This window comes from Centroberyx affinis, unplaced genomic scaffold (assembly GCF_046629955.1).
Source record: "Centroberyx affinis isolate AG114_WGS23_722 - 3 ecotype Tasmania unplaced genomic scaffold, CSIRO-AGI_Caff_v1 ptg001294l_1, whole genome shotgun sequence".
Lineage (NCBI taxonomy): Eukaryota > Metazoa > Chordata > Actinopteri > Beryciformes > Berycidae > Centroberyx > Centroberyx affinis.
The window spans coordinates 11,664-34,025 of record NW_027279800.1 but is presented as its reverse complement, the minus strand read 5'-3'; the positions used below and the strand labels follow the sequence as shown (position 1 = coordinate 34,025).

The following is a 22,362-nucleotide window of genomic DNA, read 5'->3' as shown; positions in this document are numbered from 1 at the left end:
GTTCCTTACTTTGTAAAACAATCAAACACTCATATGTTACACTGGATGCAGTTCTCCATTGAGTCCTGGACAGAAAGCTCAATTAAACTCTTGTTATTTGTTATATTTTGAGAGTTTTGCACAGAGAGAGCAATACTCCTTTGTTCTTCTGCTCTGTGCACAGGCAAAGCACATTCACACCAGGCTACTCTCCAGTCAGGTGAGACCACATGAGACAAGGATCTGGACCCCTGGGGAGCACAGGGCGGTGACCAGACCATACTGTCGTTTAGGTCCCTTTGATCACAGATATTTCGAGTGGAGGTCCTGTGGGGAACTGTTTTGATTTTATTAAAATGCAGATTAGTTTCTGTTGGAACATTTGCTTCGGTTAAGCCCATGATGGGGTTTCCATTAGAGGTGTTGGTGTGTCAAGGGGGTCACCCAAGTGACTCCTACACTGTCTCCTACAGCAGATTCAATATCAGCGAATCTCTTTAAGACCACTTCCAACAAAGTCACTTTTGTCGGTTTCACGCCACCGTCCGTCTCTGCTGATTTCCCAAGGAGACGCCGCAGAGCCCTGATGGATGAGATGACATCAGCAGTGGATGTAGTTGATCAGCTGACCTTTTGTGCGAGCTCCTCTAAAGGTGCGAGAAGAGAAATCGTGCTTTCAATCAGTTTCCACTGGCTGCTGGTGAGAAGTGTAAGGCAAGTTGTACTTGGCCGCATAAGCTGATAAGTGCATGATTCTATTCCAAGAGACCCTACAGCATATATACAGTGCTGTTCCACATGGTAGGTAGGTCTTGTTGTAGCCTTTTGATAGGCTGGCACAGTTGTCTCTGAATACTCTCAAATTGGGAGTATGCAAGTGGAGAATGTTCGAAGTTGCCAACGATGCCAGCTGCTATATCCCAGATGCTGCCCTGGAACAGAACCCCTCATCTACCGTAAGCTGGACCATGAGTGTTTTTGGCATTGTTATTATGTTTTTGGCATTATGTTCTGGGCTTCTAACATCGTTAAGTGCAGCCTGAGTTTCTGCAATGAGTGAACCCAAGAACTCGTGAGAATGATGAACAACTTTTTGTAGTGTGTGAAGTCTTTGTCTATAGACCGGGACCATTAGGCTCAACGCGAGCAATGGACACACACTCGAACTCCAAATGTCAAACTGTGAAACTGATAGGGGTGAGGTTTTGTTTCAGCTGTCAATGTGTGTGAAGGCTGGTATAATTGAGGTAAAATATTTGCTCCTGGGCTCAGTGTAGCGCGGTTCTAAGTGGGTCACAAGCCGTCTGAATCCTTCCTCTTCCACAACAGAAAGTCCTAAGAATTTAGTGATCTTTGCCGTTATCTCTTTAGCTTTTGCACTCTCCTTGCTGTATGGTTTCCTTAATTGTGCCTTAAATGTACTGACTGTCAGTGACAATTTTGGCTTTCATATTGAAATTAGTGGCCGGTACTAATTAACCTGGTCAGTGTTAATTAAGTGCCATTCTTCTTGTAGTGAATTGAATCAATAAATATTTCACTCTCAAACAGCATTGTGCCATTACTTAGTTCTTGGTGTGTATTCAGGGAAGATTCAGGTTCACATTCAAACAGATACCACATCCACACCTAGAAATTATCCAGCACAACCACAGTCTGCTACTGTTTGCCACTGAGCAGCTCTATCACAGTGATTTGGAGTTAAGTGCCTTGTTCAAGGGCACCATGACGGTACTGTTTGATGGAGGGCACAGTGTTACTCATTCCCCGGCCAGGTTTTCTCTGCCAGTCCAGGGACTCAAACTGGCGACCTTCCAGTCCCGAGCTCATAAGTCATAACCCAGCATCACACTGTTGCTGTTTGCACTGCTGAATGTGTCAGATTGTTTTGCAATCACGATGCTTGATGTTTATTGCTGAAGTGTTTTCAGTTTTGGGTAATAATTGGCATGTATTGCCAACTTTGAGTGGAAAAGTTAGACTCGATTGTTATAAATTATCACTATTATTCATACTGTACAGTCAGAACTCATCTAGATGTCAGAATTTTCCCCTCCTACCCTCCCCTACTAAACAGAATAAAATGGTATCGTAAATGTATTCCTCTCTTTCTGCCTACCTCCTGATTTTCTATTTCGGTTGCTCTTTCTTTTTCTCAATTCTACTCGAACACGAAAATGATAAAAAAGCATAACTCACCGCTTTTTTTTTTTTTCCTTTCTTTGTCCATTCCTGTCTCTCCCCCCGTCCTCTCTTTCTCCCTCCCTCCTCCCTCCAGCCTTGATCAAGTACATCAGGCCGGTGTTTGTATCACGGTCAGACCAGGACTCCAGGAAGAAGACTGTGGAGGAGATCAAACGCAGAGCCCACTCTGGAGGGGAATGGCCTCAGGTAAATAGAGAGAGAAGGGCAGAGAGATCACCCTCACACAATGTTATTTCAGTCACACAGCTTGCGTATTGAGTATGAACATTTTATAGAGACAAAATGTAAATACAGATGTTATTTTGGCATCAAAGGTCTGTTTCGTATCACTCCTGGTGGATGCTGGGGGTGGTGGTGGGGTGAGAGATGCATAGGTAGCAGCAGCAGAGAATGAGCAAGTGAGTTTGACAGTTTAAATAGGCCGCCCAATTGGTGATGGCAACACACAAGCTCACAGGCTTTGCTTCATTCACACACATGGATACACACACACACACACTCGGCAGGGTAATGGATTCAGGACACTGGGCTTGGGCGATATCCAAAATTTAGATTGCGATCCTGTCCCGCCAAAATATCGCGATATACGATGTTATCGTGGGGGGCGTTTTTGTTTTTTTTTTGTATTTATTTTATTTCTTATAATACATCAAATTTCTAGGCCATTAATAATAATCGTAATACTAATCTTAATCTTAATGATTTTGCTATTCAAGCAAAAACAAAGGCCATTTGGTATAATTTGCACATTCCTGCCATTTCTAGGAAAAATGGGATAATTGTGGGGAACCAACTTGAAATAAAATTACACATTTTTCACTACACTTATGATTATTTTTGAATTATGAATATTTTTTTACTCTCCTACCACTAGTAGTGGATTATAGGTTTACAAGTTTTTACAGTTGTGATCTAAGCAACACATGGTGCCGCGGCCTGGAGGGGTGGGGGCCGCAGAAAATATCGCAATATTCACAAAATTTCCCGTTGATGGATATTATCGAATACCCGCCCTAGCCTGCAGCACATACACTTGCGCACAACGCTACTTTCACATCTGCCCATACATGCAACACAGGTACACACCGTCATGCACACATACAAAAACTCAAGTGTACTTCCAGACACAAGTACATGCAGTTGTGGGCGCACATATACACGGCAGCTAGGGAGTCCAACATTTATACATAGGCAGATATATCAAAAGAGCAACACACACAAGCCAAAAATACAGTACTTTTGAAGCTCTTTATATAAATCCTTCCTAACATTTTGAAAGTGTCGTCCAAATTTACTGTTTAGGAACTTCTGATTTTAAATCCACTATCCAAGTATATGAATCAAATGCACTTGACTGATCAAGTACTCTACCTCTCTACTCTCTCTTGATAAATATGTCTACCATGTATCTTTATCAGGTATATATATTTTGGAGTCTGGGTATATTCCAAGAAACAGGATTACTAATCTAGTCATATAGCTCAAAAATGACCAAATAACTTAAGTTTTCACCTGAATCCTCAGTCAGTACTGGCACAAGACATCCATAAAAACAACTGAACAAGTCGCAAAATGACTCAAGAGTTAGCCTACATAAAACGTCTAACCCTGCTTCCTGAAATAGCCGCTGCTTAACATGTGTCTGTAATATGTGAACCATTTCCTCTCTTCCCTACAGATAATGATATTTCCAGAGGGAACGTGCACCAATAGATCCTGCCTAATCACATTCAAGCCAGGTAAGGATACTTCTTCATCCCTTTTCTTCTCATTCAGCCTGCTCCTCCTCTTTTTTTCCTTCCTTTTGAAGTCATGGTGCCAACTGTTTACCCGTATCAGGCTCTCACATCGTGTCATACTCAAGCTAGAGGTTACCTTGACTTTTTAGTGCAAAGAAATGACACATTGAATTAATGTCCAATTCAGCATGAAGGATAGCCTTCATGCTCGAGGAAGATCTCTTGCATGCAAACACCAGACAAGTCTGAAATGTCTGCTTCCCTCTGGGTGTTTATCACTTAATTCTTCATGGGGAGATGGCACAAATTCTTGAACTACTTGTGTGTAGAGCTGAAACTTGGCCTCATCCTTTCCTATAAAGCAGTCAAGTCGAAGAGAGTTGGCTCTTATGTGACATGTGCATAACATAAAGGTAACACTACTATGGCAATCTTTAAAAAGGCAGTCAGAAATAGCAGTTGGAAAACAAGGAAAATGACAGAAACAAACAAACTGTTGCACACAGATTTCATCATTTGTAATCAGAAACTTAATCCGCGCGCCTTTTTCCAAAAATATTTTCAACCTGATCAAACGCATCCTTATCTTTTTATCAATAATATGCAAAATTATTTATTTAAAAAATGATTACAGAACTCTCTCTCTCTCTCTCTCTCTCTCTCTCTCTCTCTCTCTCTCTCCCTCTCTCTGATAATAAAATATTTAAAACTATCAGTGTTATATCAAAGTGGAATATCATTGTAACATCTTTTGTTCTCTTGTAGGGGCGTTCATCCCAGCTGTACCAGTGCAACCTGTGGTGATTCGCTACCCAAATAAAATGGTAAGAAACAGCCTGGTTAGTGGTTTCATTCACTGTGTAGAACAATGGGTAGAGCATGGCTGTAATACTGTTGTGTAATAAAGTTGTGTGTTTTCCCTTTTCTCTGTACAGGACACAATCACATGGACGTGGCAGGGGCCTGGAGCGTGAGTATACAATTCGTCATTTAATATTTGCCACTAACATAGATATGCTGTGGTCCAATTTCCACTGACTGGTTAAGATGGAAACGCTTTCTGTATTTTCTGTCTTTCTCGGAAAAAGCCAAGCAGCCGTTCCAAAATTAGATTTAATTAGCATTTTGGAACGGTCTGAATCTTTCTCAGGTCATTTTACTTATTTGCGAAAGTTACCAAAATCACACACAGTTGTAGAGCCTCCCAAGAAGGGTTTGCAGGCATTGTGCTGGGGATAATTTGAATTGTAGTTCACTTATCAGGGCAATTAATTGGTCACATGCTTCACATTTAACTGGAACTTCTAGTAATGGGAAACTCTTAGCTGTACTATAAATGGTGAGCGTGATCTCTGTTGTGCTGGCAGTCCTCCAGCCAGCAATACAAATATATATTTTTATCAATAGGGCTTTTGGACCGATTGAGTTGCATTCTTCACATATGAGTGGAACTTTCTGTTTTGGAAAGAAAGCTTGTCTTCTGAACCACACATCCTTTTTTTTTTAAGGTAAAATACAGAATACTTTCTAGTCTGTTGGTGGTGTTCCAGACAGCATGCATCATAGTGTTTTATCAATTGTGCAGAGCGCCTGCTTGCTGTATTGGCAATAAAGCTTGTAGTCTAACCAACACACTAAATATGCAAATCTGAACAAAAATGCCTCGGTGAAGATATGGAATACATACTCTATCTTGAAGGTTTTTGACAGAGCTCTGACAAGTTATTGTTGCATTAGTGAATCAGTTACATGTCACACTAACAGATTGAAGTGTAGCCTACCGTATTGGAAAACAACTTTGTAATCTGAACAACACATCATATTAGTTTGATTTTTGTCTGTCAGACAACCGATATCACTACAGTTCATCTATTTATAAGTTCACTCTCTAGAACCAAGTGCCAACCTACTGCCAGAAAATAAGTCTGCATAGTACAATAAGTAAACCCCTAATACAGCTCAAGTACACAGCAGAATGAATTTGTAGGACTCTAAAATTACTACTGGAGTAGATTTGTTTCATAATTCATTGTTCATGCTGTTCAAATTCAAGCATAAACAAGCCCTGTGGTCTGGGCAATACAACCTTTATAGCTCATATCAGCTAAAACTAATATACCCTTTAGCATAGCAATGACTATGGTCCTTGTGTTTTTACTGAGAACATTAATCACTGTGGCTGGTTATTAAAAGGATTCATCAATCCGACTCTTGGCTACGAACACAGCCTATTGTAATAGAAGCAATCCTCGTAAAAACTCATAATGTGTGGTAATGGTGTTTTGTGGTCTTGCAGACAACAGTTATCAATGAAGTTTATTGATGTAATTAATTGTTCACACACTCTACATCCAGTTGTAGCCAGCTGGAAAACAATCCTAATGATCTGAACAGTAAAGAGTAACATACAAAATAAATTGTAAATGGAGAAAATACATACATGTGGTAATAACTGATTTGTTTTGGCTTGTTTTGACTTGATTATTTAGATTTTTTTCAAATCCAAGCACGACATGCCTACCTCGTATTAAGTATCATAGTAACGGTTGTCTCTGATTACTTTCTCGAACTCTCCAAATCCCGAGTGCAGCCTGCTGTATTGGAAATGAGCCTCGCGGTTCTGAACCAGGAGCACCACCACAATAAGAGCTCAAATAGACTGGAAACAGATTAGTCATGGCTGGGGGAGAAAGACTGCCCTTGTTATCTATTCAGTGTCCTCCGTCTGAGTTGTACTATGTCCTGTTTTGATTTGGCTTCCAACGTTATGGTGGGTCTCTGAGTGCTGCTGGCTGCCTTCCCAGCCCAGCACAGCACAGCTATCGCTATCTGATTGGATTGACCGAAACAACACACACACACACACACACACACAAACATATGCACATATCCTTCCAAATATTGCATAAGCACTAGACATTGTCTGTCTCAATAATTACATACAGATGCTGCCCAGTCCCACAGCACCTAGCTAGGTGTGCAGTATCAACTGTTGCTGTAGTGCAAGTTACTGCAGACCTGAAATAATCAGGATAACACATCATTCACCAATGTATTGTCATGAATAACAGATCCACTGTACTATATTGCTACACTCTGGTAGGTTAGCTGTCTTTCAGTATCATAACACAGTAACCTGTTTTCTGAAATGTTTAATTATGATTTATAATAAGTACATTTTGGGAGCACAATTTGGCATTGCCTTGGAACAAACTATGGAGGAACAACTCAACTGTCAGACACTGACTAGCAGTGAGGAGGGACCGTAAACCATAAAATGCATCATTTCAATCAGTGATCGGCGATTGGCCAATCATACTGTGACTAATCTCATCAGCATCGGCACTGCCTGCTGAATTCTGGGAGAAGGCAAGGCACATAATTGGGCGAGTGTGCAGTAGGGGGGCAGTCGGATGAGCATCTTTTTGAACACAAGGAAGGATTGTGGGAGTTAAACAAAAATTCCAGTAGGGTAGTGTGAAAATTCATAACTAAGTTAAATGTTCATTCTCCTGATGCACCATAAGAAAAGCGCGTGCACCTGCACATTAATCCCAATTAGTAGCCTACAGCGGCAATACGCTGTCTGGCCTGACTGACAAACTGTCACACACACACACAAACACACACATACATGTCTCAGCGTTTTCTCTGCCTTCTCCAGTGTGTCTTTGAACGTTTACCTTTGCAGCTTGAAACTTTTGTCTCATTCTGTACACACTTTCTTTCACTTCAAGTTCGCACTCTGCAAGTTCTTTCACATCCCCATTTTGTTGTCAGGTTTATTTTTTGTTGTTTTCTGAGACCGTTGGGTAGTTAGACTAGTTCTGCCTTTCTTAATTATGTGGAAGGTCCTTTTGTCACATGACTTGTTTTACATCACATTTAGTTGTTTACTGCACATGAATAGTTTAATGTTGTTTGTGTTCTGTTATTTTTCAGGTTTGAAATCTTGTGGCTGACGCTCTGCCAGCTGCACAATGAGTTTGAGATAGAGGTGAGTGACTGTCTGTATGTATGGTTTTTAAATTTCTTTCTTTCATTCTTTCTCTCCTTTCTCTCTTTCTGTCTTTTTTCTTTCTCCTTTCTCTTTCTCTCTCTCTTTCTTTCTCTCTTTCATAGATAGATAGTGGAATCATTGTTCTACCAACCATAGGTGTGATAACCTATTATGTAGTGCTGGATGTAAACTGGTTTGGGCGTCATACCTCAGTGATTAGCTCAGTTGGTCGTGTAAATCAGGTGATGCAACTTTCATTATGACAAGGCCCTGAGCCTTTTGGTCTTGATCATTAAGATCAGAGCTGTATCTTAACCTCCTACCCATGCTAACCTAACCTGATCAAATGATGAAAGGCAGACCCACACTGACATAATCAGTCAACCCATTAACACCTCATAAAATACAAAGTATACAGTGGTGGCTCATACCGATGTGGGTTTGTATAATAAAACAGAATCATTATGGTAGAGGTCAAGGATGGACTGATTAATAATGTAGCTCACTTGCTGCTTGTGTTGTGCTTGAGGGTTTGGAAGGACTTTGTGGCATCAAAGACTATTGTGTTCACTAGTGTATTCACAAGATGCTATGTAACCAGGGTGTGGCCACTGTCATCAGAGCACTGAGTGGAAGGTGTATTGTTTATATTGGTGACCAGCCCCTCAGCCTTCCAGGTTAGGCCTCATAGCTCAGTGGTTAGAGCACTGGTCTTGTAAACCAGGGGTCGCGAGTTCAATTCTCGCTGGGGCCTTTCTTTCTTTCTCTGTTTTTATTTCAAAGGAATGTTGTGCACCATTAATAGAATACACGACTGAGACTTATTTATAACAATATGCCCGTCCAGTAAAGCATTCACTTGTAATGTGTGAGGTTTGGCTAAATGAGACTCTACTTTTCCCCTCTCTCTCTCTCTCTGCAGTATCTTCCCATCTACACGCCCTCAGAGGAGGAGAAGAAGAACCCCGCTCTCTTTGCGAACAACGTCAGACGCCTCATGGCCAAGTAAGTCAACATATGTTGTTCCTTTGATATTTGACAATTCAGTCTAAAAACATACAAAGGCAAAGTCGACCGTTATAAATTTGCCAATAATGAGTTATAAGTTGACACCTTGTTTATTTTTGTCTTCTGCCTGACTCTTGTCTCTAAACCCTAATTTTTTTCAGTTTAACACACCTAACATATTTACTTCACTTTGACGGACCACAGGAATCATATATATATTTCTTTTCCTTCACATATCAGTTCGCTACTGAATATTTTGACACTCCTAAGGTTTCACAGAGCCTTTGGTGTCCATGTCACTGATTTCTCATCAGTAGAGGCTGGTCTCACTTCCTATTCTCTTAGTCTGTTTCCCTTGTTGTACACAGAGCTCTGGGTGGGCTCATCACGGGCCTACTCTGTTTAACACCGCTAGCAGCTTGTTTATGCCTCTCATAATGAATAAGGAGTGAGATTACTCATAATTTATGTCACTCATCTTCCCCTTCAAAACATATTTTCTTTGCTTTTTGCCTCTCGTCGCCAACAGAGATGAAATAGCTAGGTTGCCCTATCAAATGAACACCGTGCTTGCAGTCATTGACATTTTTACATTTCAGACACTTAGATGTTCTTAACCAGGGTGACACGGAGTGAATGAGATTTAAACTGATAATGTCACCAGTGTTGCAAGGAGCCAAATAGTGAGTGCAATGGACAAACTGACTGTGTGTGTGTTTGGGGGTTGCCTATCACTGACTAACCATTTGCGGGTGGTCTCTCTTACATTTTATACTTATATCTCTACATATAGGGATGTGATTTTCAGTTCTTCTTCCTCTCTATTCAAATGTCACTATTTACCCGTTTGTGTTGTCCTGATCTTAATCCTGGTGTACCTTATCTTTTCCTCTCAGAGCCCTAGGGGGGGCGCTCAGTGACTAGTGACTTCTCATTTAGGGATAATTAATCCCATGCTATTTGGTGATCTTGCTTAAATTACAAGAATAGTTTAAGGTTTTTAATACACCTTTTGTGATTTATCATGAACTCAGTTTTATAGTCCTTTCCAAAAGTCCCAGTGTCAGTGTTTTGGTTTTTATTATTATCTGGTAGTGCAATAGATGGGGATCTGAAAACCACTTTGCTGAAAGATCACAATACAGTGTAGATTACAAAATGTTCCCTCTCTATTTCACAAGATAGTTTGTTCTATAGAAGAATATGATTTTTGGGGTTTCAGTCATAATATCATGTTTTTATCACTATAGATGGCAATCTCTGCTACATCGTCTCTTGCCAGTAGATGGCAACACCTGGATGTGGTATATGATCGAAAACCTGCTGGGCTCCTGCCTTTGCCCATGTTCATTCTTTCATGCCTCACTATCCTATATGTTATGTTGTGAATTACAGGCAAATAATTTATAACTGCACTACAAGCATATGACGATGAATGAGAATTACAGATGTGTTGTGATTCACCGAGTTTTATTTATGGGCCTAACATCAGACCATGTTTCATAAAAGTTATTTGGCACATAGTAGGCCTGCAACTAACGATTATTTTCATTGTCGATTAATCTGTCGATTATTTTCCCGATTAATCGATCAGTTAGTAGGTCTATAAAATGTCAGAAAATGGTGAAAAATGTGGATCAGTGTTTCCCAAAGCCCAAGATGACGTCCTCAAATGTCTTGTTTTGTCCACAACCCAAAGATATTCAGTTTACTGTCATAGAGGAGTAAAGAAACCAGAAAATATTCACATTTAAGAAGCTGGAATTATAACTTAACACACCCATAGCCAAACTATTTTGATTCCACCACAATGAGAGCAGAAATAGTCAAAATCAGATTAACTTTCAGCGCTTCTAGTCAGCCAAAACAACCTTGGATGGATCATTGACATCACACAGAAATATGTTGACTTTGTCTGGCTTAAGCTGTGTGGAAAATGGGGCACTGAATCTCTGTACTGAAAACCCACTCGGAGGCAGTGCCTTTTGCAACTCTGGACATCGATGGAAAGCACTTTGCCATTTCATCATTGTATTTGCATCGTTTGCTAAAACATGTTCCATGCAAAGCTGTCATACAACTTGGTCCGAATCACCTGTATTCTCTCTGTAGTGTCTCTTATGCCCCGTGCTTCATTGCTTTAGGCCTGGGACGGGCAACTTTGGCTCCGAGGACAGACAGAGTGTTGCACTCAACAGCAAAGCAGCTGTAGCAGCTATACGTTGCGAGCTCACGCGCCTGAAGCTCATCTCTATTGATCTGCACCGACTCATGTCACCTCATTGTCTCCTCTGCGCTGTGTTCAGAGCCCTCGGGGTGCCCATCACCGACTATTCATTTGAAGACTGCCAGCTGGCCATGGCAGAGGGCCAGCTCAGACTGCCAGTCGACACCTGTCTGCTGGAGTTCGCCAAGCTCGTCAGGAGACTGGGGTGAGTCACTCGAACCTCTCCCGACAATACACCCGTCCAAGAGGACTAGGTGAAAATCACTGTTTTACACACAAACTTAAGAGACTGAGGTGATTTCTGCTACATTCCTAAAGGTCACCACCGATCGCAATAGGCAGATAAACATTTTAAATATAAACCCAAAAAAATACAGTTTCAATCACCGGATCAGTCAGCCGATCGTTAATAGTGTAGGCATGTCGTCCATCTGCCAGTGCCAGTTCATTTCTGACATTGGGTTATGAATTTCACAGCCTATGATCATAGCTTAGAACAGTTTAATATGTTGGACAGAAGGCAGAGCCTGTGCCGCCGCAATTAAAACCTTTTCATGTGCTACCAGGGGCAACAGGCGAGTAAGCACCTCAGTCATCAAGCTCACACTAAGTCAGCTATGTGTCTGTTAAACACAGTGCTGTATTTGAATTTTATGATTTATTTTAAGTAGAAACTTTGCAATCCCTTTCTCCTAGTTTTTTGAATGACTGTGTTTACTGTATACCCACGGTCTCCGCTACCGCTATGGCACTATGCCCCGAGTTATTAACTAACTCCGAGGATTCTTCCCCCCCGTGCCGCTCCAGGCTGAAACCCCGGAACACGGAGAAGGTCCTGCAGGAGTACGGGAACCGCGCCAGGAAGCTGGAGGGGGAGAAGCTGGACTTGGACGACTTCGCTCAGTACCTGGACGTGCCCGTCTCAGACCTGCTGCGAGACATGTTCGCTCTCTTCGACGAGGCAAGGACCGGAGACACGATAACTCTCACAAATCATAAAAGGCATAGAAGGCAGTCAGTGTTAATGTAGTGCATACAGAGAGCACGAATCAACTCCAAGAGCTTTTATAAAAACACTAGAGACTGGGAGTTGGAATGAATACCAGGTGCTTTCCTGAAACTAATCACACCATCCTCTCCTCTGTATTCATTCAGGGATGAGGATGCAATATATAAGAACAGTTTTATTGCTGTAACCTGTACTTAGTGCCAACGGGGACCGCCCTCAGCCACTTGTGCTACAAAAACTAAAGGAGAAACACTTGCTCACATACCCTCTCCTCTCATCTCTCCTAAACACGTGCTGTTTTCCCTCCTCTCTCTCCAGCATGAAGATAACTCCATGGATATCAGAGAATACGTGATCGCCTTATCTGTTGTATGCAGACCCGCCAAAACTCTGGAAACGATGAAATTGGCCTTCAAGGTATGTTCTGTTTCAGGCCTCACGCTTATCTAGCCAGCAGGCGTAATGGGAGTTTTTTTTTTTTTGTTTTTTTTTGCCGCGGCTGCTTAGGATCAGCATGACATTTGCTATGTTAAAATGTCACACAAGCCTGTATTGCATTTTGCGCTGCCCAGTATTCAAATTGTACTGAAGGTCGATAAGCTCCTCTTGTAACATTAGTGTTAATAACATTCGTGTGTGCCTTTTTTGTCATGGAAAGTGTACTTTTTTTTTTTTTTTTTTTTTTTTTGCCTTGTCTTTGCACAAATGTGAAGATAAACAAATAAAAATTATCTTATCTCACAGGATTAGATGAGCGGTTATCAGGCAACCGGTCTGTTGCATGAAAACTTAATTCCTCCAGTTTGAGTGATTATCATATTTTCACTTGAATTGATTTACATAATTCTTTGAGTTGAGCAAGTTTTGTGACCTTAGGGCTCATGAAACCCACTCAATACAGATCATATTAGTTACAATAGAGTTATTATTAGTTACAAACTCAAATGCAAAGTCATAGAGATAACATCTGCATGTCTTCGCCCACATCCAGATGTTTGAGGCGGAGGAGGACGGTGCCATCACCGAGACGGAGCTGGCGGTCATCCTGAAGACGGCTTTAGGAGTGACTCACCTCAGCGTGTCGCGTCTGTTCTCCGCCATCGACGTGGAAGACACAGGGAAGATCACGTTTGGTAAGAAAGCTCCACACAGAACCAACTGTCCCGGGTCAATCTCTGACCCAAATACTGTCAATTTAAGCAGTCACTATTTGATTTAGTGTCGAGTTTTCACTTCATCCCAGACAAGCTCAATCAGTCCCAGACTGATCTGATTTCCAAAGTGCAATTTGAAAAAGTGAGGACTCGCATTCACGTCACTCTATTATTTCTGTCTCCAAGCTTTATAATCAGGCATACAGAAGCTATTTCCTTACATTTAAATTGTAAATTGACCCAGGTTTTACACTAGAGTGATTATTTCATTTTCGGAATTGCGGAAAACAAGTTTTGTCCTGCTTTAGTGGCCACCTACTCCACACAATTTAAATTCCATCTAGTGCCTTGTCAGGAACTTGAAATTTTAAGTGACTTACTTTCTAGTTCTCAAAGTCCATATGAAACACACTTCATATGGACTTTGTTATATTATATATATTATGTCATTATTATCCATTTTTGTCAGTGCTTACTTAGAAATTGACAATCGGTCAATAGAAAGTGCTCAGAACACCCACACCAATATGAGATCAGTTTTGCTATTGCCACCTTGTTGATAAATGTATAGAAGCTGATTCCAAGTCAGACTCAATGCCTATACATTACCCCACACCCTCCCAATGCAAGCAGATTCCTCTGTAAACATTTGGAAGCCATCATCGGCTGTACCATTGACAAAAGACAGGCAGTGATAGAATACTGATGTAGACACTAATTGAAGATTCCTGAAAGTATCTTAGATGCTGTGTTAAACTGTATTGCAGTCCATGGTAGTCACAGGGTAAACTCAGCCTCATATGGACATGTAAGGAGACTGACAAACACAATTAGATGAGCTCTGCAACTCTGCTATGCTTCGTTCATTCTAGTTGAAACATTCCCTGCTCAAAACTGTAGTTTTCATTTGATTACCAATATTGGTTTCAAACAGGTGATGGCTCAATATATTCTTAAGTGTTTCTTGATAAACTAACATGCAGTTTTATGTACAACTAGATTCATCAATTGACATTCATTATTTCACTTATGTAATAGCTGGTATCTATGATGGGTATTGTCTACCTTCTTTTTTCTGGGGTTCAGTTTGCCTGTATCTTCCTCACACCATTTTGCCTTCTCTCCTGACCTTTTCCTCTCTCGGACGAGAGCCAGTAAATATCGTCGAGAGCCTCATCACCGGCGATAAACCAGGCCACTTTAGCTCTAATTCCAATTTGTCTCTGGGCGTTATGTAAGCCCCCTGTCTAACCTGGCCTCCTGTCTCTGGCGCCCTCTCCTGGCCTTTCCCGCAGACAAGTTCCGGAGCTTTGCGGAGCAGCGCCCGGAGTTCGCCGAGGAGTACCTGTACACGGAAAACGCGGGCCTCCACAGCGGCCACCAGACTAAGCCCAGCCCCTCCTCCTCCTCCTCCTCCTCCTCCTCCACCGCCCACGGCACTGCCACCACCAAAACGGCCAACGGCATCTGCCCCGACTTCAGCCCCAAAGACCGCGACGGCACGACAGACGGACTCCTCAAGAAACACAACTGAAAACTGGTTCACGGCACCGGAAGCGGGATCAAAAAGCAACACCTCTCCTGGCGAGAGGGTGCAGGGAATATGTGAAGGTAGTTAGTGGGTTTAAGTGTTGCAACAGTAGGGGACTGTATCTGAGTGAGCAGAACTACAAAAATGAAGTTTACCTTACCCCTTTTTTTTTATTAGTATCTGTTCGTGTCCATAACATTTTATGAGGTTATTTTTCAGCCTGGTAAGAGTTTATTTTGTTTTAAATTCTTTCTTTTTTTTTTTTTTATTTGTTCTTAGTAAAAGAACGTTAAAATGCCAAACAATGGCCGTTTCAGATACAATGCTTGAATACTTGAAGGGCGAGCACTTATTCAAATTCCTCGGGCGGGCAGTGAACTTTTTTTATTATTATTTTTTTTTATTATTATTATTATTTTTTTATTTTTTCTCCAACATGGTACGGACTGTGCATGTTTTCAAAAAGAGGGAAGCAAAAAAAAAGAAAGAAAAAAAAAAAAGAAACAAGCCCTAATCTGTAAAGTGAACTTGTTTCTGGTGAAATCAGTGTTTTCATTCTCTACTTTTTATTTGTAACTTTTACTTCTTTCTTCTTCTTTTTTTTTTTTTTTTTTTTAAATGGTAGCTGCCTTTTTAACGGAAAGTGTAAGTAAAATGCATGGGCTCATACATTACTTTGAGCAGTATTGAGCGCGTGCGGAGAGAGGGCCGGAGAGCACCAGTGACAATTGTTTGACCGGTCGGGAGTCAAACTCGAGGTGTACTCAGGTCTGTGGAAGGAGGTGGTTCTAATCGATATGAGCCTGTTATATATACAATATGATATATTTGATTTAGCTCAGGGTTCAGTAACAAAAATGAAAAATAGAACTTGTATGATGTCGTCATTTTTGACACTCACTGGGTTATATGCATGTCGTCTTTTTTCACATGACATCAGCACTCCTTAAGAACCTGCCCAATCATTCCTCACTCACACAAAACTTCACTGATTTTTTTTAATTTCTCCTTTCTAGCGAGGAAACGCAAAGCCGTTTCTCTGTTTCTCATGCCTAAAACAAATCACAGGAACGTGGACCAAATAATGTAACGATTGAGTCGCCCGGTTACGCATGGCACTGCCCTTTTTTTTCAATTCAGCGGTGTAACGGCTCTAAGGAGGGAAAACCTGTCGTTTTTATATCGGAATGTGTCCTCGTTAAAAGCACATTCAGTTTGGAGGCTCGGCTCGGCCTTTTTTCCTTTCTGCCTTACATCATGACACATTGTAAAACAAAATCAGGCCATTCTGGCTCTTTCCTCAGCCTATTATCCATGGAAATTCCTAGTATTCTGGTTTGTTTTTCTTCTCAGCTTTTCCTATAAAGGCAGGTATGAGCAAATCTTGAAGGACGCGATAATCGGCATAACTGAGAAAGCGTTTGCCCCTTAGTCACCTGTAGGTTTTCTCCCCCATGCTCAAGTTTCCACTGTGGCGAAAACACCAAGACAACATGTGGCGAATGTTTTGAGAAACACTTTACTGTAACTTTATTATAGATAACACAAGGACGCTCATTTGAATCATTTGCCAACAACTGAAGGAATATTTGTTTTCTTATTTCTCTCTCTGGGGGGGAAGACAAAGAAAAAGGAAAATCTAAAATGAGGAATGGAAGGTTAGTCTGTAACTATTCTCAAAACGCACAGTGCTTCACATCACATGTTTAAGCTGAAAGGAAAACTGTAAACGTAAAAGGGAAATGAAACTCGGTATAGATTAGAATATATCGAGTCCATTTTTAGCTAATTGTACTTTATTGGGATCTGTGCATTCATGGTTTGATTCAGTTGACTTGTTGACTATGAATGTCACATCAGGATTCACGACCAACACGGTTCAGACTTTTGTATGCTGAAGGTTCGCATCCCCATCGGGTTCACCACCACACATGCATCTATCCCCATTATGGCTTTTCAGTGAAGCAATATTTTACATCTCTTTAGCCTTCTCAAGATTTATCCTTTTGAAGAGTTCCGATATGTATTTTGAATATTCCAAATGCGGGGCATTTTGCGAATTTTTGATATACGTATATGAATGCGTTTTTTATTTTCACTGCCATGACAAAAGATCTGTGATCTTCTCTCCTCTGCGGATTGTATTGATGGTTAAAAAAAAAAAATGAGCCACTTTTTTTTTTTTTTTTTCTTTGTATAATACTGCAATTGTTTTTGTGCTGTATTCCTGAAACATAGTGGAAAGTTTTATCGTTGTTATATTGTTATTACTATTATTATTGCTGAGTTGACTGCTTAGAAACAAAATGCAGATTTCATATGGAAACCGATAGCCTTGAATCTATATATAATTTTTATGATTAAAAAGAGAATGTATAGACAATCTTGTCACAATCAGAAGCTCCTCAAAAAGCGCTGGTCTACAGTAGACATTTCCCTTTGAAATCATTGTTTTTAATGTACATTTTGTGTCCCTCCACTGACCCTTTTTTTATGTCTGAAGCGTGCAGGTTGAACTAAGCAAAAGTGCGAGTGTGTTCACGTGTCGGGCCTCGAGGTGATGTTTGCCACCACATATGACGGGCCTCACCACACACACACACTCCAGACTGTACGCGCATACACACATTTGTTATATTAAATCACAACGCTTATATTATTTGCCCCCCCCCAATGGCGATTTTGTCACATAAATTGTATGTATTTGTGCTTGCACTTTAGATTTTCTTTACTTTTTTTTTTTCTTGAAATATGACAATGCTGTAACGCATGTTAAGTTTGTAGGTTGCAGTGCTGTAGCTCAATTTTGCTAATACAAATAGTTTTTACATTCACATATATGGTTACAGTAATGGGAGCACAGAAGAAATTAGGAATCACAAATTCTGGGAAGCTCTACCCCGTCCCCCTACTTTTTTTTTTTATTTATTTAAGAAAGAGTTTTATATACATACTCTTCTGCTTTGTCTCAGGATTGTAGCTTGGGAATGGCTTTGTAAACCGAGGGGGGGGGGGTTCAGAACAGATGGTTATTACACAAGTTACTGCACATGTGCGAGGGCCACCGTACTGTTCGTTGTAAACGGCTGTGGTGTTTTTTCGAAGAATGTCCAGGTTTGCCATTTGTGTGGCACTGAAGCCTGTATTTCTGGTTATGCAAAGTCTGACTCTTGGTTTTTTGCGTTGCTTTTATTTTCCTTTTCACTGTTGCTGTACGACTGTGAATTACAAACGGTAACTGACAGAAATAATTCATTTTAAAGACCTGATCCGGAATTGAAATGTGTTGAGCCACAGTACAACACTACAATTTTGTTTGTGTTGATTCATTTGATTGAAGCCTTTTTTTTTTTTTTTTTTCATGCTCACATTGACAACTAAACATAAACTTTAACTGTACGTTAAAGTTGTAAATGATTTATCATGTTGTTTAGAGCAAAATTCCCTTTGGAGGACTTTGAAATCTGAAAGATGAGATTATTTTTTATCAGCAAAGTCTTGCCCTTCAGAAATCTGTTTTATTTTATTTTTTTTATTTTTTTTTTATTACATATTCATGTTTACCTTCAGAACAATTCCGGGTTGGGGCTCTACAGAAAGCGGAAACATCTCCCTCACACTTAAAACTCTCGCTCCACATTCCTCTTTTTATTTCAAATACCTCACACGGAAGAGAATCATTCATTTTTTCTACTCGCTATCAATCTAAAAATTGAAAAACTTGTAAGAGCTAATCTTCTATTTATTCTACTGCTGCCTGCTTACAACAGTGTGTCCAGCAGCGAGCCTAAGACGAAAGACTCCCGCACTCTGGACAGTGGAACCGGAGTGGCAGCCGGGTCTTTCTGATGGCTCAGTGGATGTGGACCAAGTCGCTGAACTCGCCGTTTTCTCTGTAGCTTTTCTTTCCTGTCTTTTTTCTATACTCCTCTCCCTGAGGTTTTATTTTATTAAACGTATTTTGATGATGAAGAGTCATTACTGCAAGCTACTTTGAATTTGTCTGTTCGGGACTGCTATGATATAACTTGTTAATGTGACTCTTGAATTGGATTAAAAAAGAAAACCTAACGCACAGTCGTGTCCGTGTCATGCGTGTGTGTGTGTGTGTGTGTGTGTGTGTGTGACCTGTTACACAACCTCAGCGTGTGCATGGTATAGAGGGAAAATGTCATCTAGTCTTGTTTATTTATATAGCCCTTTATCATAGACAAGTCTCAAAGGGCTTTACATAACATCATATACATGTCATATAGCATACTACATCATACATACTACATATATACGCATATACATCCTATACTAGGTCATATACATACTTAATATACATGTTTACTTCATCAAATACATGCTACACATCATGCACTACATCAACACACTCATGCCTGGTAATTTAGAGTAAAGATACTTTGGATTTTCTATAGCATAGTCAAAACTTAATGTCAGTGAAAGTACTTGGATTGTACTTGATATTGGCAAGCAGTCAAAATGAAGCACTCATTCTTTACTAGTTGGCAAATGATACTGATGTACATTTGATGTTAGAACTTACTGTCTTATCTCTTGGCAGAAGTTCCTAGATCACTGCATTGGCTTCCACTGTGCCATAGAATTGCTTTTAAATTTCTGCTGCTTGTCTATAAAGCGCTAAACGGCTTGGCTCCAAAATACATTTCGGACCTGCTCCTAGGATATGAGCCCCCCAGACCTCTGAGGTCCTCTGGGACCGGTCTGTTAGTTGTTCCCAGGGTGAAAACTAAATCTGGTGAAGCTGTAATTATAGTAATTATTCTCCCAGTTACTGGAATAAACTTCCAGAAGCACTGAGATGTTCCCACTGTCGGCTGTTTTAAAAGTCAGCTCAAAACATTCCTTTTCCCTGTGGCCGTCCGCTAAATCATCTGTATGTAGATGTAACAGGTGTTATTATATTTATCATTTTTTATTTCTTTTATTCATGTTTTATTTTCTTTCTTTCTTTCTTTCTTTCACATTGATTTGCCTTGTGTATGAAATGTGCTATAACGTTTGCCTTGCCTTGCCTTACATATCTATGGGTCCTACTTCCTCAAATGATGGAGCGATCTTACCACTTCAATGAGCATTGGAAAGTCACTCCCCATCCTCCACTATCAACTGAAAACTCATCTTGTCAGGCTACACCTCACACCTGCCTGCCTCACCTGCTTGCATTTGATCCACATTCATTTGATGTTTACCTGACTTGAAACAAACTCCCTTTTCTAGTTCTTGGCATTTTATTGTTTCTCCATCTTTCTGAGCATCATCTAAAAGTCTTAAACGTAAACTAAAAATCTCTCTAAGGCTGCTAAAACTCTAAAAGTATGTCCATGTGTACCTTAGATCAGCGGTTCTCAATCCTGGTCCTCAGAACAGAGTACTGCTGGTTTTCGATCCTACCAGCTAGTTAATTACAGGTAATTGCATCCACCTGGCATCCCAGGTGTGAACCAGTCTCTGATTAGATGGCTAGAATGAAAAGCAGCAGGACTCTGGGTTCTGAGGATCAGGATTAAGATGCACATTTCTACCAAAGAAAGGAGAATCTGCCCTCACCTACTAGCTAACTGGATAAACGTCTCCCTCTTGAGGCGGCACACTGAACTCGCAGCCTGTAGACTCCCTCAACAAAGTATTATGAGTGCATTTCCATCCATCATATTCAGGTTTATGATCCTTTGCAGCTTTTCAGAATATAAATTGTGTGCTTTCTACAAACAAATGGTGGTATTAACGAATTATTGATCCGGCATCGATTCTGGCTCCCAAGGCCTTTTGAGCGGACATCGATGGCTTTTAAATGAAACCTCTATGATCTATGATGTGGCTCTTTAATAGGCAAGTTGATTCTACCAATATCACAGCTCCCTTTCAGCAGGGCCTGTCTCTGCTCTCATCGATTACACGTCGGTGCCTATAGATGTTCTGTCTCTCATCGTCTGGAAGCCATTGGGTGGCATTGGACTGAATTGTTTGAGACAGTGATGGAAAGATTTCCACTGGCGAAATGGTATTTTGTTGTTTCTCAGTTTATGTCTATTGATCTCACTTCTGCCTTCCTCTCTCTATCTACAGCATTTGGACATGAAAATACACTTTTACAGTTCATATTTGGGGGCAATATACTGCTAAATTGGAGTGTTTTTCTATCAAGAACCTCTGAAAACCCATTTTTCTCTTGCAGATCTCAGAATGAACGGCAGCATCATTTCATATTGAATGTATTTCCATCAGGGATCCCCATTGCGATGCTCTAGCAGGTAAAAGGGCAGTCTGTGTTTGGGGCCAAAGTTCTTTAATTGTCTGGAATCAGTGGATCTGAGCAATGACTCAATAGACCAAGAATTTGTCCTCATTCCTCTTTTGTACCATTTGTGAGTTTTTTTTCCCCCAGCATTCAGAGGAAGCAAGGGGAGGGAAAACTGTAGAGATTCACATTTCTTAACACATCTGGAGGACGGTTTTATCTGTAAAGATCCAGAACCATCATCTCCAATGGGACAGAACGCATTTACAATACAGCCTGCTCTTCTTCCTCTCCTTTGCCATCCTCCTCTACCTCACCCATCCCCTGTTCTTCCCCCTCCTCCTCCTCCTCCTCCTCCTGCCCGGGTCTCAGCTGTTGCATTTATGAAAACAAGGCACTCGATTATGTTCGGCTCGTCGTCGTCCAAGCGCCATTGGAAAAAAAAACCCTCATACATCCAACCCGGCTTAGATCGACCCAACGATTTCTATGAGGGGGCCCATGAGGTCTGATGGATGATTGCACTTTAAAGGTGTTGAGTGTGGTGGTGGTGGGGGGGTGGGGGGGTGGTGAAGGGCTGATTGATCATTATGATTGGCGCGCGAACAGCGAGCTGTCATTCCGGACACGTGGGTCATAAATCTCTCCGTGGGGACCGGGCTGATTGGGTTATTTGGCGCCCCGGCCCTGCTTTGGTCGAGTTTGAAATGGGAGAGGCCTGCGTGTCGGGATTGATTCTGTTTAGGCCTGTTGGACATTACAGGTAATGAGATTTCTGTCCAAATGGCAGGTGGGTGGGAGGTGCTGGGTGTGTGTGTGTGTGTGTGTGTTGGGGGAGGAAGGAAGGAAGGGGGGTGGGTGGTACAGAGAGAAAGAGAGAGAGGAATGGACAGAGGAATAGAGGGAGGACAGTTGTTGTCAGATAGAGATAGGTGGCAGCAACTGGGGAGGCGCTATCACAGAACTTGAATGGATAGAATGGTCCTTCCACTGTTTGCTATGGTATTTTGGCTAGTAGCCTACACCATAAAATGGCGACTATAGCATTTTAAGGGTTATTGCTATGGTGACACCATAAGTCTGGGCATTAAGGCCGTGTGTCACATTTGCTTGAGAACTGTGCAGATGTGTCTGTTGCACAAGTGTTTAGCAAACTGTCAAAACTCAACTGAAAGCTAACGTTAGCGAAGAGGGTAACATAGCATTATCAAAGATTATGCTTCTCTTGCTAGCTCTTCTCGT

At 41.1% G+C, this 22,362-nt stretch overlaps 1 protein-coding gene and 1 non-coding gene across 2 annotated transcripts in view; both read left to right on the top strand.

The window, feature by feature from the left end:
- LOC139649158 (lysophosphatidylcholine acyltransferase 1-like) overlaps positions 1-14,855 on the top strand; it is a 32,587-nt gene extending 17,732 nt beyond the window's left edge. The window contains exons 4-14 of the mRNA XM_071525487.1: positions 2,258-2,370; positions 3,863-3,923; positions 4,689-4,747; positions 4,859-4,893; positions 7,866-7,920; positions 8,846-8,928; positions 11,238-11,363; positions 11,966-12,119; positions 12,486-12,584; positions 13,159-13,300; positions 14,617-14,855. Coding sequence (XP_071381588.1) covers positions 2,258-2,370; positions 3,863-3,923; positions 4,689-4,747; positions 4,859-4,893; positions 7,866-7,920; positions 8,846-8,928; positions 11,238-11,363; positions 11,966-12,119; positions 12,486-12,584; positions 13,159-13,300; positions 14,617-14,855 — 1,166 coding nt within the window. The remainder of the gene's footprint in view (positions 1-2,257; positions 2,371-3,862; positions 3,924-4,688; positions 4,748-4,858; positions 4,894-7,865; positions 7,921-8,845; positions 8,929-11,237; positions 11,364-11,965; positions 12,120-12,485; positions 12,585-13,158; positions 13,301-14,616) is intronic.
- On the top strand, positions 8,605-8,677 carry trnat-ugu (transfer RNA threonine (anticodon UGU)). The gene has a single exon. It is a non-coding gene; the product is annotated as a tRNA-Thr (tRNA).
- Positions 14,856-22,362: the final 7,507 nt, after the last annotated feature.